General features: G+C 41.0%; 1 protein-coding gene across 4 annotated transcripts in view; it reads right to left on the reverse strand.

Moving 5' to 3' along the window:
• The window catches only part of Kcnq5 (potassium voltage-gated channel subfamily Q member 5), a 551,758-nt gene that overhangs the window by 90,802 nt on the left and 445,362 nt on the right, over positions 1–15,594 (reverse strand). For 3 of the 4 annotated variants that reach the window (XM_076557918.1, XM_076557919.1, XM_076557920.1), the window contains exon 6: positions 2,154–2,264. The exons of the other annotated variant lie outside the window; for it this stretch is intronic. In XM_076557918.1, coding sequence (XP_076414033.1) covers positions 2,154–2,264 — 111 coding nt within the window. The remainder of the gene's footprint in view (positions 1–2,153; positions 2,265–15,594) is intronic. 4 annotated transcript variants of the gene reach the window in all.

Raw genomic sequence — 15,594 nt, forward strand, 5'->3', positions numbered from 1 at the left:
GCCGTTAGTCTTCCAACATCTGTTCCGATGCAGTATATGTTTTGCTGGCCTCTATTGTCTATTTTAACGGTCCATTTATCTCTGTGACCTCAGGGTAAATATAAACATAAAACAGCAGGTATTTTGTGCCATTACTTTTGGGGAAGAAGCCCAAGACTACTTTTCAATCTTTCCAAAAAGATTTTCCTGCAGAGAGTCTGATTATTGATTCTTTCTCTGGTCTTTTCTGGATTGTTGGGGCAGCCATACAAGCTGACTTTGGGCTGGCAATGGGGACTCTGTACAGTAGGCTAGAGTCAGTTCCAAGACAGCCTGGGCCACACAGAGAAACCCTGTCTCAAAAAGCAAAACAATACAAACAACAACAAAAAGAGTTTACTTTGGATATGGGAAATTCTGCCCCATCTGTCTTATATTACCCTTTTGCATCAGGAAACTTTTTGTTGTTGTTTTCAAGACAGGGTTTCTCTATGTCCGGGAACTCTCTGTAGACCAGGCTGGCCTTGAACTCAGAGATTTGCCTGCCTTTGCCTCCCAAGTGCTAGGATTAAAGGTGTGCACCAGCACATATTTTTATAGTCTTACAAATGAAGGAGAGTGTTTTGGTTTTCTTCATAGTAATCACTTGATTTACATTATTACATTATTCCATCCATTACTTATCTGGACTCAATAATTCTTCCTCCATTAATTCAATGAAGAAACATACTAAAAAAAAAAATCATTGAGCTACATTGTGTCTCCCCAAATTCATATGTTGCCTGTACTTCAGAATGTGGCTTATCTGGAGATAGCGAGGGTCCTCACCAGAGGTATTCAGGTTAGGATGAGGTCATTAGGTTGGGCCCTAAGCATACAAATGAGTCCTTGTAAGATAAAGGAATTTAGATATAAATGTTGTAAAGACACAGAGAGGGGATGGCCCTCTCTGCCTCAAGGATGGAGGCTTGGAACAATACTCTCCCTCTCAGGGCTCTTAGAAGGACCTCACCCTGCTAATGTCTGGATCTGGATCTGCATCTCTAGTTTTCAAGAACTGTGAGAGTAATTTCTATCTATTGTTGAGGACCCCCAGTCTTTGGTACCCTGCCACAGCATTCCTAGCACACTAATATAGTTAGTTACACAGTAAGTGACAAAATGTAACTCAAACTGAGGTGCAACATCCAAGTCTGTGCGTAGTCTGGGCAGTCTCTTTGCCTTGGTTTTGAGTGGTATAGGCCTGAACCAGCTGGCTAGTCGAGAGCTGGACAGGATTGCCCTCTGAGGTCATTTACAGTCAAAGAATAAGCACTGGGAGCTGAAGTCAGGGGTACTGAAAATCCCCATCTGACCTCCATGTGCTCAGCTTTCTCCGGCCTGGGATCTCAGGTTTCAGTCTGACAGGCATTGCACATGGCACGGCCTGCTGCTTGGAATAAGGATGGGACTGTTTTCCTGAGGCGCCCCTGCTGAGGCTGGACTCTCGCTCCTTACTGTTGACTGCCTGATGCCCAGCCTAGATGGAGGGGACAAAAGTGATGTCCGCAGGGGAAGAGGTACATTGTGATGTCATGTCCAACTGCCTTTAAAAAAACAACAGGCTAGAACGACCAGAAAGTCCAGCTTCGTCCATTGAAGAAAAACTAATCAGAAGCTTGGAGGGAGATAAATGTGTTTTTCATTCTGACTAAACGCAGAAACTGCTCATTAAGAAAAATAAAATCAATGCTGTGTGACACAGGAATAAATCATCTGACACATTTACAACACTTAAGGTCAGATGCTTTTCATTCAAGTGTTTGGGAAAAGGAATGAACTCCTGTACACATCTGTCTTTTCCTTTGTGTACATTATAAACCAAATTGCAGTAATTAGTTTAAATGAAGCTATCTTTAAATCTTTCTAAACATTTAAATTGTATTAGTGGCATGTTGGCTGAAATAATCTGAATTACATGTTTATACAGATCTAGCTGGTATGAAAAAAAGACTCAGGTCCATATTCTGTCCATCATCTACCTGGATGCATTTAGAAAAGTCAACATTTTGATTAGAACAACAGTATCAGTCAATGAGATAGACCATTGACTCAGAACACTGATGTGTGGAGGCTCCCTCCAGTAAGCCTTAAGGACCCAATTGAAGCTGCTTTCTTGTTGCAAAGATACTCACAGCAGGAAGGGCAAAGAAAGAAATGCCAAGGAGTGCGAAGCCTGCAGAGAGCAATCTTCCCAGCCAAGTTAGGGGCGTTTTGTCTCCATAGCCAATGGTTGTCAGTGTGATCTAGAAACAAAGTCAATAGAACATCCAGCTTAAGTCTTTGAGAAGGAAGTTATGACCTAGGAACAGGAGGCAAAACAGCATTTCCACTAAATCATCACTCAACAAGAAGTCTTGTTGGCACATTCTATTACTGTGCTCTAATTTTCCATGACGCATAACAGAACTTCTCTCTGCTCAAGGGAAGGAATAACCGGCATATTTGGTCCTCCCTTGTAATACAGTCTCCCAAATTGTCTATGTGTACTCAAAGGAAAGTTAATTTGGGTAAGATCATCATGACTAACATGGAAGAGAGAACTCTGTGGATTTATGAGTTAGTATCCCAAACAATGATTTATTCTAATTAAGACTGTTCATTACTGGCATTTTCTTAAAGCCATAATTCATATATTCAAGATATGTTTTATGATTTGTAGTGGAACAAAAGCAAAAAGTATATTATATAGTTCTTGTCCTGAGACAATTATGACATAGTAAGGGAGCCATGACCTATGCAAACAACTGAAATAAGAAATGTACAGGAATTCGAATCGGGGGCAAGTGACCCACTGAGTGGTCGGAAGGAATAGCTTGATGGGTCCAGCATGGATGATGAGAAGGTTTACCTGGGGATTGCTACCATATCGAAGGCTTTGAAGGATGTAACCATCCTTCTGACTAACAGGCAGAAGTGATAAAGGGGATCTCCAGGGAAGGGAATCACACAGTGAAGAGAAACACAGCAGGCTTTGGAAAGTGTAAGCTGTTCAGCTACACTGAAGGGTGATGGGTTAGAAAGGAGCAGTGGCTTCTTGCTGTCAGCTCATTAATACCTAGATTTTTCAGTGTATACACATGTATCCCTAAGCTTTTGTTAAACGCATCTTTAGCAGGTATTGTAAATGACACTGTCTTAGCTTCTTACTCTCTCCCTTCCTTTCTCTCATTCTGCTTTTCTCTTTCTTTCTTCCTTCTCTCTCTCTCTCTGTTTCTTCTCTCTTTCTTCCCTTCCCTTCCCTTTTCCTCCCTCCCCCTCCCCCCCTCTCTTTTCTGAGACAGTGTCTTTCTATGTAGCTCTGTCTGTCCTGGAACTCACTATGTAGACCAGACTGGCCTTAAAGTTACAGAGATCTGCCTGTTTCTGCCTCCTAGGATTAAAAGGGTATCCCAGCCTGAATTAGTTTATTCGTTCTAACAAGTTTATGTGTGTGGGTGTGCGTACAGGTGTGTGTGTGTGTGTGTGTGTGTGTGTGCCTGAGCATATATGGGTGTGTGGGTATGTGTGTATGACCTGTAGTTTTTCAGTCACAAGATTGTGTTATCAATAAACAGTATGTCTGATCTGACTGCCTTTTATTTCTTTCTCTACCTCATTCCCCTGAAAGGACTTCCCATTCTCTCTCTCTCTCTCTCTCTCTCTCTCTCTCTCTCTCTCTCTCTCTCTCTCTCTCTTTCTCTCTCTCTCTCTCTTAAATAAGTTTTAAAAATATTTATTTTTAAATGTGTGTGGGCAGACGGGTGGGTGGGGTGTGTGTGCAAGTAGAGGTCAGAGGACAACTTGCTGAAGTTGGTTTTCTCCTTCTACCACGTGGGTCCCCAGAGTCAAACTCACATGGTCCTGCCTGGCGGCAAGTTCTTTTACATGCTGAACCATCTCATTGGCCTCCAGTGCACTGCTATTTTTTTTAAATAATAAAAAAGAATTTTAGTTTAACTAGGTGTGTATTCACGTGCTTCGGTATATGCTAGTGAGTGCAGTACCAACAGAAGCCAGAGGCTGTGGCTCCCTTCCAGGCTGGAGTCATGAGTGGTTGGGAGTCACCTGTTGTGGTGCTAGGAACTGAATTTGGGTCCTCTGGAAGAGCGGTACACTCTCTTAGTCACTGAACCATCACTCCAGTAATTTTTCTGCATATAATATGGTAATCTGAAATAAGCCGGGCATGAAAAGATACTTCTTTTTCCTTTATAAAATTCTTTTATTTTTGAGATTATAATATAATCATGTCACTTCCCCTTCATTTTTCTTCCTCCAGACTTTCCCATGAACCTTCCTTGCTCTCTTTTGAATTCATAGCCTCTTTTCATTAGTTGTTCACACACACACACACACACACACACACACACACACACACACACACACGTATATAAGTACAATCTGCTCGGTCTGTATGAAGTTACTTGTATGTGTATTTCTAGGGCTGACTCGTTGGTACTGGATAACTAGTTGGGGTGCTCTTCCCTGGGGGAGACCATTTCTCCCACTTTCAGCATTCCTTAGACAACTGTAGTTCTTTCTGTAGGGTGGAGGCCTCCTGGGCTTTCTCCTACCACTTCGGCCTGTCTTTTTACATACGCCGTCCTTGTTCATCTCACGCTTGGGCAGTTGTGTTGGTAAGACGTTATGGATGTAGCTTCTGGCTTTCCTAGCTTACACGGTCTCACACAAATTCCTTGGTCCTCTGGCTCTTACAATCTTTCCATGTCCTCCTCTGCAATGCTCCCTGTGAAACCCCTGGTATATTCCTTCCCATGGTAATCAGGAACCCCATTATCCATCCAGTTGCTCACATCAGAAGCCTTAGGCTCATCCCAATTATTCCTCTTTATTTCTCCCTTCACTGGACCTATGAGCAAATCCTGTTGATTCTATGTACAACACTACAAAATCATCCCAATCTTCTGTCATCACTGGAACCTTGGCAGGCCAGGTTGCTATACTAGTTTCTATCTTCTCTGTTGGCTTTTATTTCTCTTTTCCTAATTCTTTCACCGTATGCCTAAAATGGATGACATTTTCTCACTCCTCTCTAATAAAATATTTCAATGGTTGTCTATCTCAGTTTGGAAAAGGTCCTGTCTCCTGACCATGGTTACATGATCTTGTCTCTGCAGAGGTCATACTAATTTCAAATTTGCTTGGTATATTTTAATCATGGCATTCCAACCCCTGGAACAAGCGAGAATACTTTTTTTTTTTTTTGATTTAAGTAAGCCCAGGTAGCCTTTTTCATACATGCTGTCCTATTAGTGAAAATAAATATTTACCTAATCTTCCTGGGGCTCCTTACTGTCTTTGATGTCTTCTCTCAAATATTCCTTCACAGAGGAAGACTTCTCCACTCTCTCTACAATAGAGTCTCTTGTTTCTGTATACGCCAGCTACTTACCGCCGCCCTCCCTCCCTTCCTCCCTCCCTCCCTTCCTCAATCTATCTCTCCCTCCCTCCCTCCCTCCCTCCCTCCCTCCCTCCCTCCCTCCCTTCCTTCCTTCCTTCCTTATTGCTTTATTATCTTCTCTCCTCCCTTCTGCTACAAGGTCTTGTTCCATCAATATCTGGCTACCTTCAAACTTGCAATCTTTCTGCCTCTGTGTCCCAAGTGATAGGATTACTGAGATTCACCAAGACTGCCTGTGCACCTTGTTTTAGGATAGTACTTGTAACAAGTGGTAGTAGTTTGCTGGTATTTATAACAAGTGCTGTGGCTTGCTTTGGGGAAGGGCTCCTATTTCTTTACAAGAAGGAGTAAATATGACATGTTTTTCATTGTATTCCTAACATCTAGCATGACGCTTACTACCAATAAGGGAGAACTCAGTATTTAGAAAATAATTGGATCCTTTCAATATTATTGTCAAGATATGGATTGAGAATATAGGACAAGAATTCCTGTAAACCCCTGACTTGAGGGGAGGCTTCCTAGGATGGACTTGTACATGTCTTAGGAAAAGTAAAACTGAAGAGGGCTTTATGATGGGTTGGGTCATCCAAGGAGGCAGAGGAAATGGAATCTAGGACACTTTTGCAGGTGTTAGCCTTTTCAGGATGAACAGACAGCTCTTTTGTGGGAGATAATGTTGGCACCGTATGAATGGGGATGGGAATTGGGAAGGCTTTGACAGTGCGTTTTATCATCCTGAAGAAGTTGGAAACTGCTGAGGAGAGCCAGAGGCCTAGGGGAGGGGAAAATGCTTGGGACAGTGAGGGTGTGGGAGGTCATCAGGTGCAAGTCAGCAAGAAGCTTGTGGGTAGAAGAGCTCATCCAGGGCTTCAGAGAGGGAGTACGTAGTGACACCTAGTAGCCAATGGAGTCAACTGTCAGCTATATCAGTATGGAACTCTCAAATGTAATTCTTGATAATAGCAAAACCAAAATTTTGCTTTAATTTTATTGTAAATTAAGTAACCATTGTTTTTCTGCCAAATACTTCAATCTTTTTACAGCAATTTATTAATAATAACCCATTAAAAGAAAGTCATAGGAAAAATGTGACATTTCATGGTTTCTTTATGTTTCTATAATATATTTCAATTTTTCTGCTAATGTCCAGGTTCTCAGAGAGTAGAATTTAATGTACTGTTTCTAAACCTGCAGAATGGGACTCAGCAAAGTGATTGCATTGTGTTTTATTCTGGTTACTTCTTTCTCTTCCAGGAGTGGTGATGACAAGGAGATAGAATGTTGTAGATTCCGAGAAACTGGCCCAAGTGACCCTGAATTTTTGTGAAGTATTGGCCCCCCTGTCTGTACTGTGATTCAGGCTTTTAAACTGATCACATCCAGAAAACCTGGGGGAACCTGCTCTCAACAACTTCTTCCTCTCTGAATTAAAAGACACTTAGGAATTTTCTTGGTTGGAAGCTTAGGGACCTGTTGCTTCCAGGCATTGGCAGACCCAAGATGGATCTTGCAACAGGGTAATGTTTATTCCCTTTGTATCAGGGAAGGCCTTGGGGAGAATTTCTTTAGTTTCTTTGTCAATACTGTGTTCCTTTCACTTCTGTGGATGTAAAGAAAATGATGGTTTTCACATTGTGAACGGGAAGGTAGTGCCATACAAAATAATTAAGTCTTATAAAAGTAGAAGGGAGGAATTCCAGGGAAGAAGAAAGGGTAGATGGGTGGCAGAGGGAATAAGTGGTGTGCAAATATGATCAAATAACATTATATGCATGTATGAAAATATCCCAATGGAATATACCTTTTCACACAATATATTCCAATAAAGAAAGGAAATGAAACATTGAAGTTTCTAAGGTGCACTTTACAACGAAAAGATAACTTTTCTCTAGGAATTCATAATAACTTGTCTAACTGATGTAGCTACCAATATTCTAAGACAAGGATTGATACACTCTCTAAAACTAACATTATATAAGCCTGCATCAGTATTCAACGACTTCCTGGTTCAAGTGAAGCTGTCCTCTAAGTATCAGCAAGTTTATCTGGAACAGCACAACCATGCTATATGTGACAGGTAATCTCTGTTGTCAACTTGACCAGACTTAGAATCACCTAGGAGATTGTGTGCAGCACACCACTGGGTATATCCATGAGACTGCTCTGTAAAGGTCACCTGAGTCGGGGGAAGAGTCACCCTGAGTGTGGGCGGAATCATTCTGTGGGACCAAGAAAAATGAGATGGGAAAAGTTGAAAGCGGTGACTTTGTCTTTCTCTGCTTCCAGGTTCATGATGATATGAACTGCTGAGCTTCTGGGTTGGCCATGAGATGAGCAGTTATTCTCTGCCACATGCTTGGACTGCCACAATGTTCTCCTCAAGTCTACTGGGTCAAGTAACCACGGAATGAATGTGCTGAAACCGTGACTCAAACCTTTTCTCCTTTAAAGCTGTTCAGTCACAAACAAGTGAACTGTAGCAAGTATCCTTGGCTGCTGTGCTAGTGGCGCAGATCACCCTTTCCATGGAGACAAGACATAGAAGCCATCTTGATGCTTAACATCCTAGGCTTATGCTAAACCATAGAACATTTCAGCCAGGCCCAGTAATAACTCATTTCATGTAGGTTCAGAGTCATAGAAATGGAAGTCCCTGCAGAACCCCACAGATACCAGCTCTCAGAACATTTAGGGGGATCCTAGAGCAACAGCTTCTTTTGGAGAACCTGAACTAGCTGCATAACGGGTTGTCAGGGGTTGTGAGGAAGCTGCAATTGGACTTCAGAGCTGAACTGGGTGATGGGGCAGTTGATTTGCTTTCTGGAAAATTCTTCATTTATCTCTAAAATCGCAGCAGTGTTCTGATTGTTTGGTATGGTACGATGACTTATTCTATAATACCACATCTTTTCCATATTGAAACCACCATCACACAGAATATTTCAGCAACTCTCAGTCATAAGGGCAGATGGCAACTATTAATTATAGTATACAATTAACATACCGCGATTTGGGATGCTTGAAGTTTTAAAAAGCATTGATTTTAGAAAAATTAAATCTAAAGGTGGAATGCTTCTATGACAGAAACAGTAAATAAGGCACCTCTTTTAAATGCCAGTCCCTTTAGAGCAAAGATCCAACATCAAATTAATAATATAGTTCCTCCTTTGCAGATACACCGCCAACCCATGAGTTGTGTAATTCCTTGTGAGCTCTTTATGTGCATCCTAAAGAGGATGCAAGGCTTGAGCACAGTGTAATGGAGCTGGAATCAGATCCAACGCCTCTGTTCATCTTGAGTGAGTCATGAGGATGCTTCATAGTTGCATACAGGCTTGGTGGGTGGGGGTGACAGGGATTACTAGGTGGGTTCAGGATGATAGAGAGAACTATGGTTGGCTAATAAGTTCTGCTTGTACCAAGACATTTTGGGTAATTCCTGAATGAAAGAATTCCGTTCTTTTCTAACACATACAATGTTAAAAGTGAATCAATTTTTTTTAGTTTTGCTTTGCACAGCAAATATATTTTAAAAGAATGGGTTGAACTACAGTGCAGCATAATCAATGAAAAGTCTTCTTCTGAGAGAGTCCTGTTATTCTTTGTAGGTGAGATCATTTTCTGGTATTATATTAATGTGTGGTAATACACAGAGAAACTTTCCTTTTTTCTTCCCTAACTGGGGAACAAATCCAAGGTCTTGCTCACACAGGCAAATGCTCTGTCTCTAAGTCATCTCCTTAGTTCCAGAGAAGGCTCTGTAATCAAAACTTCTATGACAGCTAGTTGTCTACCTAGAAGTTTGATTATAGCACACTATCACAAAACTAAATTATACATATATAATATATATACTAAATATTTTATTGTTCCCTAAAACTCATACAGGTATATTCACTTCCTGACATTCTTTGTGAAGAATTGGGATTCTACTTCATATTTTTATTTTCATAAATCTGACCTATAATGTATCCCTTTTTGATGTTTTTAAAAGTTATGTTTTAAAAAAGACTTGTTTATTTTATTTTAGGCATGTAAGTATTTTACCTGCATGCATGCATGTATGTGTGTGTACCACATGTGTGCCTAGTGTTCACAGAGGCCAGAAGATACCAGATTTGCTCTAACTGGAGTTACACAAGGTTGTGAGTAACTATTCAGGTGCTGGAAATTAAGCCTTGGCCCTCTGCAAGAACAACATGTGCACTAAATCACTTATCCCCCACTATCTATTCTCTATCTATCTATCTATCTATCTATCTATCTATCTATCTATCTATCATCTATCTACCTACCTACCTTTTATTTATCTGTGTAGCATTAACTCGAGTCTCATGGAGTGATGAGAATATAGAGAGTCACTAGGTATGGAGGCTGCCCCCCTAAACAGAGTTGTGTGTTCGCACTTGGTTTTATAGTAATAATATTTCAGTATTTTGCAGTTTTGAGCTTCTATAAAACATTCTATTCCACTTTCATAAACCATCCATCTGTCTGTATAATCAGTCTGCATTATCAGTGTGCTGTCTAGTTTTGCATCAACTTGAATGTTGCAAACTGTAGTCATCAGAGGGAGGGAGCCTCCATTGAGAAAACACCTCTATAAGATTAAGCTGTAGGCCAATCTGTTTCTTAATTAGCTATTTGTGGGGGAGGGTCCAGCCTATTGTAGGTTGGTGCCACCCCTGGGATGGTGGTCCTGGGTTCTATAAGAAAGCAGACTGAGCAAGCCAATAAACAGCACTCATCCATGGCCTCTGCACCAGCTCCTGCCTCCAGGTTCTTGTCCTCTTTGAGTTCCCGTCCTGACTTCTTTTGATGATAACCTGTGTTATGATGTGAAAGTGTAGGCCAAATAAACCCTTTCCTCCCTAAGTTTCTTAGGTCATGATGTTTCATCACAGACTATGACAATCAGGTTATTCAATAATATGAAATTAACCATGCCATGATAGTCCCAAATGCAAGAACACTGAGAGGTGATACTGACTCTTAACAGGTATTCAAACAATGGCAAGAACTGAGTTCTGTGGGCCTTAAGGATATGTTTAGTGTATTTTAGACCTCTGTTAATATGCTCATGGGGGATGTGAGTGTTGGGCTCTCAGTCAGTCAGTGAAGAGTAGATAAGTTATGAGATCACCTATTAAAATTCCTAAATGAATAGTTATATGAGTAGGCAAATATGTAGAATACAATTTTGTTTTCTTATATACAATTTTGAGCACTAATTTTTGCATATATACATGATGCAGATTAGGAGATATGGCCTTTTGGGTCATTATATGGAGCATAATTCCATTTTGACCTAGTTACGGAGTTTACAAAAGAAATGCTGTTAACATGCTAAGTGGAATAAAATCTCATAGAAAAATGTCTGTGATTCTTACTTGTTCACTTTTGAATAGTATATTTCTAATGCTTAGAGATCATCAAACTTTAAAGTTACTCTAAGAAACTGATGAACTGCTGGGCAAAGTGGCACATACCAGTGACTCTAACCATTGTGAGGCTGAGGTAGGAGTATGGCTGTGAGTTCAAGGCTAGAATGGGCTACACAGCAAGATCTTGTCTTGAAAAACAAAGAATAAGAAAAAGAAAAAGGAAACTAATCAAGCAAATAAACACAAAGTTAACAATTCTAACAAAAACTCTCTGGTATCTCTTTCCATGCTTTTTTAGGCTGAATGATACTTTCTGAGTCAAGAAGATTCTGCCTGTCCCCACACCTCACAATCTGACCTGGATGGTGGCAGATGCAATCTCTGGCTGTAGAGTAGCAGGTAGACTAGGGTCAGAGGGCACATGGATCACTTCCCCTATTGCCTGTCTTTGGCAGGCCTCCAATCCGTGGCGGTTTGGGCCACCTCTTCAGCTACATTTACGCTAAGTGACTGAACAGATGAGAACAGTCTAGATAAGTTCTTGCTGTGTAATGTACACACCAAGTTGCAGTCGTACAACTAAGAACACATAGTTTGTGAAAGCCTGTGGTCTGAAAACTGTTCCTTAAAGGTATAATTGTGCAAAGTTGAGTTGAAAGTACCTTATAATGTTTAGCAAATTCTTTTTCAGGGATATTATTCCAAAGCAAATGCAAATTCTGGTAGAAAATGTCTTGATCCCCCCCCCCAAAAAAAAAAGAATGGAATATTAGAGGTCAGCCTGGTGGTACTTGCCTATAATCCCAGTACCTAGGGGATTGAGGCAAGTAGATCATGAGTTCTAGGCTAGCTTGGACTACCTAGTAAGAACCTGTCTCAGAAAAGCAACAGACAAGTGAGGTGGCTCAATGGGTAACAACGCTTTCAGTGTAAACCTGATGACTCAAGTCTGATCCACAGATGCTAAATTTAAAAGGCAGATACAGTGATCTGTGTCTGTAATACCAGGATCCCTATAGAATGATGGAGATGGAGATAGGAGAATCACTTGGAAGCTCATAGCCAGCTAGCCTTGAGTACACAGTGGCAGAAACAAAATAGACCCAGTCTCAACAAGGCAGATGAAGAGAACCAACTCCTGAAAGTTGTCTTCTAAGCACACATATGTGGCATGTGCATCCCTGCACCTTCAGACACATACCATGCACAGACAGGATAATAAGTAAGGCAACAATTACAAAAGCAACAAACAAAACAAAGTAACAACAACAACATAAACAAGAATGGAAGATGCTATAGTTAAATTTAGACACTACTAGACTAGAGTGTTTCTCTCTCAAGTTGATTAATTCCATTAGAAAAATAATTTTTCTTCTCTTTCCTTCAGGGAAGAAATCAATGAACATTCCTTGACGTTATTATGAAAACGTAACTATCAATACTAGATTTTAGCTAATGCATTCATGTGAACAAGTTAAGAATAGAAGGCTGGCATTTCACAGCATGGCATAATTTCTCATAACAGTGTCTTTGAAGAAGAACAATTCCTTTGGCAGTATCAGTAACATCCTTCGTTACTCTCCCTTCAATCTCCTCCCCTTCTTTCTTTCCTTCCTTTTTACCTCTTTTCCCATGAGCACCTGATTTCAGAGAGTGCTCCTAGAATCTGATAGTCATTTTGGGATTTGTGCTATTGCCTCAGAAAGGTTTTCTCTGGTTTAAACATCAGTGTCCTATGGTGGGTAGCATCATACAATTTGGATTCTTCTGTTAGCATTCAGACCCGCCCCTTGGGGACCCAGCCAATAAGCAGGCAATACCTTGGCCCGCCTGGCGTCCTGACAACCTCATCCTATGTAAAGTCCCCTTTATGAGGAAACCTCTCCCCTTCCTCCCCCCAGGGGATCTTGTGTGCACCCTCTCCCCCTCTCCCTCACTCTCTCCCTCTCCTGATTCCCCTCCCCTCCCCCTCTCCCGCCCCCTCCCTCTCCTTCTCCCTCTCTTTTCTCCTCTCTCTTCTCATGAGGTCACTCTGTACCTCAGCACCTCATCTCTTCCTCTCTTCCCCCCTCTCCCTTTCCCTTCCCTTAATAAAACTTTCCATGTGAGTGCTGCCCGCATGATGTCATGTCCCATCACCCTCCCCCACCCCCCCCCACCCCACCCCCACCCCGTCATGGCTGCCACCTGCTGTGTTTGCCTGGCAAGTCTCTTTCTCACCCACCATGGGGCCCCTCAGCTCCAACCCACCAAGGTCTTCTCCTGCCCTTTTACAAAATCTTCTATGGCAGGTTCCTTGGGATATTTTCATTCATGAGAGACTACTACACAAGCACACGAGGACCTGAGTTCAAACCCCCAGGACCTGTGTGAAAATCTGGGCATGGCCATATATACCTGCAGCTCCACTGCTGTGGAGGTTGTAGACAGGGGGATTACTGTGGCTCCCTGGCCACCAGCCTAGCTCCAGATTTAGTGAGAGTTCCTATGTCAATGAAATGAAGTGGTGAGTGGTAGAACAGGACACCTGGTATCCTCTAGCTTCCACACATGGGTTCCCATATCTGCTGCACACGGGTCCCCATATCCACACACATGTCCACCCACATACTGCTGAAATAAAACAAATACTAATGCCTCGGCAAATGACGGTGCTGGGTCTAGAACTCTTGTCTCTTGAGCATACTTCTTTTTTTAAAAAACAGCGTGTGCTAATGCCTATAGAATAATACTATCGAAAACACGTGTACAGACACAGGTATGGGATGGCATTCTTAAAGGATCAGGATTGTTAATGATGAATTTCCTCAAGAGCCTTAAGAGCAGTACACTTCATAAACACATGCTGTTAAGGTAAGTGTGAGACTCAGAGGTGCTTAGAACCAGGTTTGGGGTGGGTGGCTGGTATGTGTGGGTGGATGGTAGCTGAGAATGTTCTTGAATCATTAGGAGCTGCTCTGTTGATTCTTTTAGCTAAATAAAGCTTTGCCAGCTTTAGGTAATACATCGACAGTAAAAACCAATCATTTATGTTAACTCCACGTACTAGTACTAATTTGGGAAATGATACTTTGTACAATCATGCAGAAAACACTTTTACTGGTGAATCTAAAATAAGGAGGGCTGATTCTCTGAAAGTCAACTGGTATTACCAAGGACATTGGTATCCTTGTTCATTTCACGTGTATCTTACTTTCACATAGATTTGGGATGTGCGATACACTGAGCACACCTTACACTATATTGCATATAGAAGCCATCTGTATGATTTGCTTTATGAAGTCTGTAGGATTATTGGCATGGATTCTGAGACTTGACTTGGCTGATACAAATTCTTCTGTAAGTCTGAAATAATCTCTTCATGGACACAGTCTCAAATGGAATCTGTATTCAGATGCCATTCTATCTGCTGTGAGACAGTATAGTCCTTCTATCTGCCGTTATACACATTAAAAAACATAACACTGGCTTTATTACAGGGAAAGAAGTAAATTAAACAAACAGTGCTCTTCAAGAACAGGCCATTATCAGGAAAAAAAATACCTACTTCAGGAAAACTAGATCTGAAGTTATTTCAGAATAAATCTAAAGTGAATCAAAGGTGAAAAAAATAACAGGAAGAGGGGGGAGATGATAACAGAAAATAACTTCAGAAAATCTTATTCTTAAATTATTTCTGAATAAATCTGAGGCAATTGAAAAAGAAGAAATAGTGCTGAGAATAATATATATGATATATGAATATATATATATATATATATATATATATATATATATATATATATATATATATATATATATATTCACATGGAGCTCTGGTTAGCATTCAGGAGACCCTGAATTCCAGGAGCAAGCAGCATCTCAGCTTGGGTTAGTCTGTTCACCCCTCCTCCACTGTCTGTAACGTCACCCCCTCCTCCACTGCCGCAGCATCACCCCCTCAGCTGCTACTGTAGAGCCCGAAACTTTTCATTACAACCTCCAATTCTCAAGTCCCCTCTCAGTTCACACTGTGTGTCTGCAATGAAGAATTGGGTTCTCCTTTGCTCTGTTGTTTGGGCAGACAGTTCTTTAACATCCTCAAGAGCAATGTCCACACTCCAAACAGCTACCATCCATGTCTGTGAACTTGCTGTGGTCTTGGCACCCGATCTTGTGTATCTGTTATTTCACACAATGAGGTGGGTACATCATTTGTTCCTTAGCATGGAATTGTGTTCAGGGATCATATTGGCATTGACCACTGCTGATCACCTTCCTGTATCCCTAAAAGTTGATGTTGGAGACAGCCCTCCCTATCTTAGAGCAAGGACCTTTACTTTTAATGCTTGGAATTTACTGGGGCACTGTATTTGTAGATAGAACACAAATTGGATTTTGGTATTTTGTGGGGATACTTTGAACTCTTACTAAAAATAATTTTCCTTTCCATAAAGCCTAGAACTAAGAAATGCTCCAGTTTAGGGTGGTCTCATTACCCCATTTAATCTATATACTATAGAGTTATTAAGGTGCCCATGATGTGCAATATGAACAACTTCAACTAAAAATTACCTAAACAAAGTTCCCACAAAGGTCTTCAGTGACACATAATAAGTGGTACAATCATCTAAATTTATTTAACACTAAGATCTAGTATATGCTGTTTTCGTAATGAATAGAAATAATAAGCCCTCTTATTTACTTTTCATGTTTTTTCAAGCATCAGACAACTCCATTAATGAGTCAGCCAATCTAAACAAAACTGCTTTAAAGTCACAAGCCTTCATTGTCATTCCTCGAAGC

The sequence above is a fragment of the Peromyscus maniculatus genome, chromosome 21 (assembly GCF_049852395.1).
Source record: "Peromyscus maniculatus bairdii isolate BWxNUB_F1_BW_parent chromosome 21, HU_Pman_BW_mat_3.1, whole genome shotgun sequence".
NCBI classification, from domain to species: domain Eukaryota; kingdom Metazoa; phylum Chordata; class Mammalia; order Rodentia; family Cricetidae; genus Peromyscus; species Peromyscus maniculatus.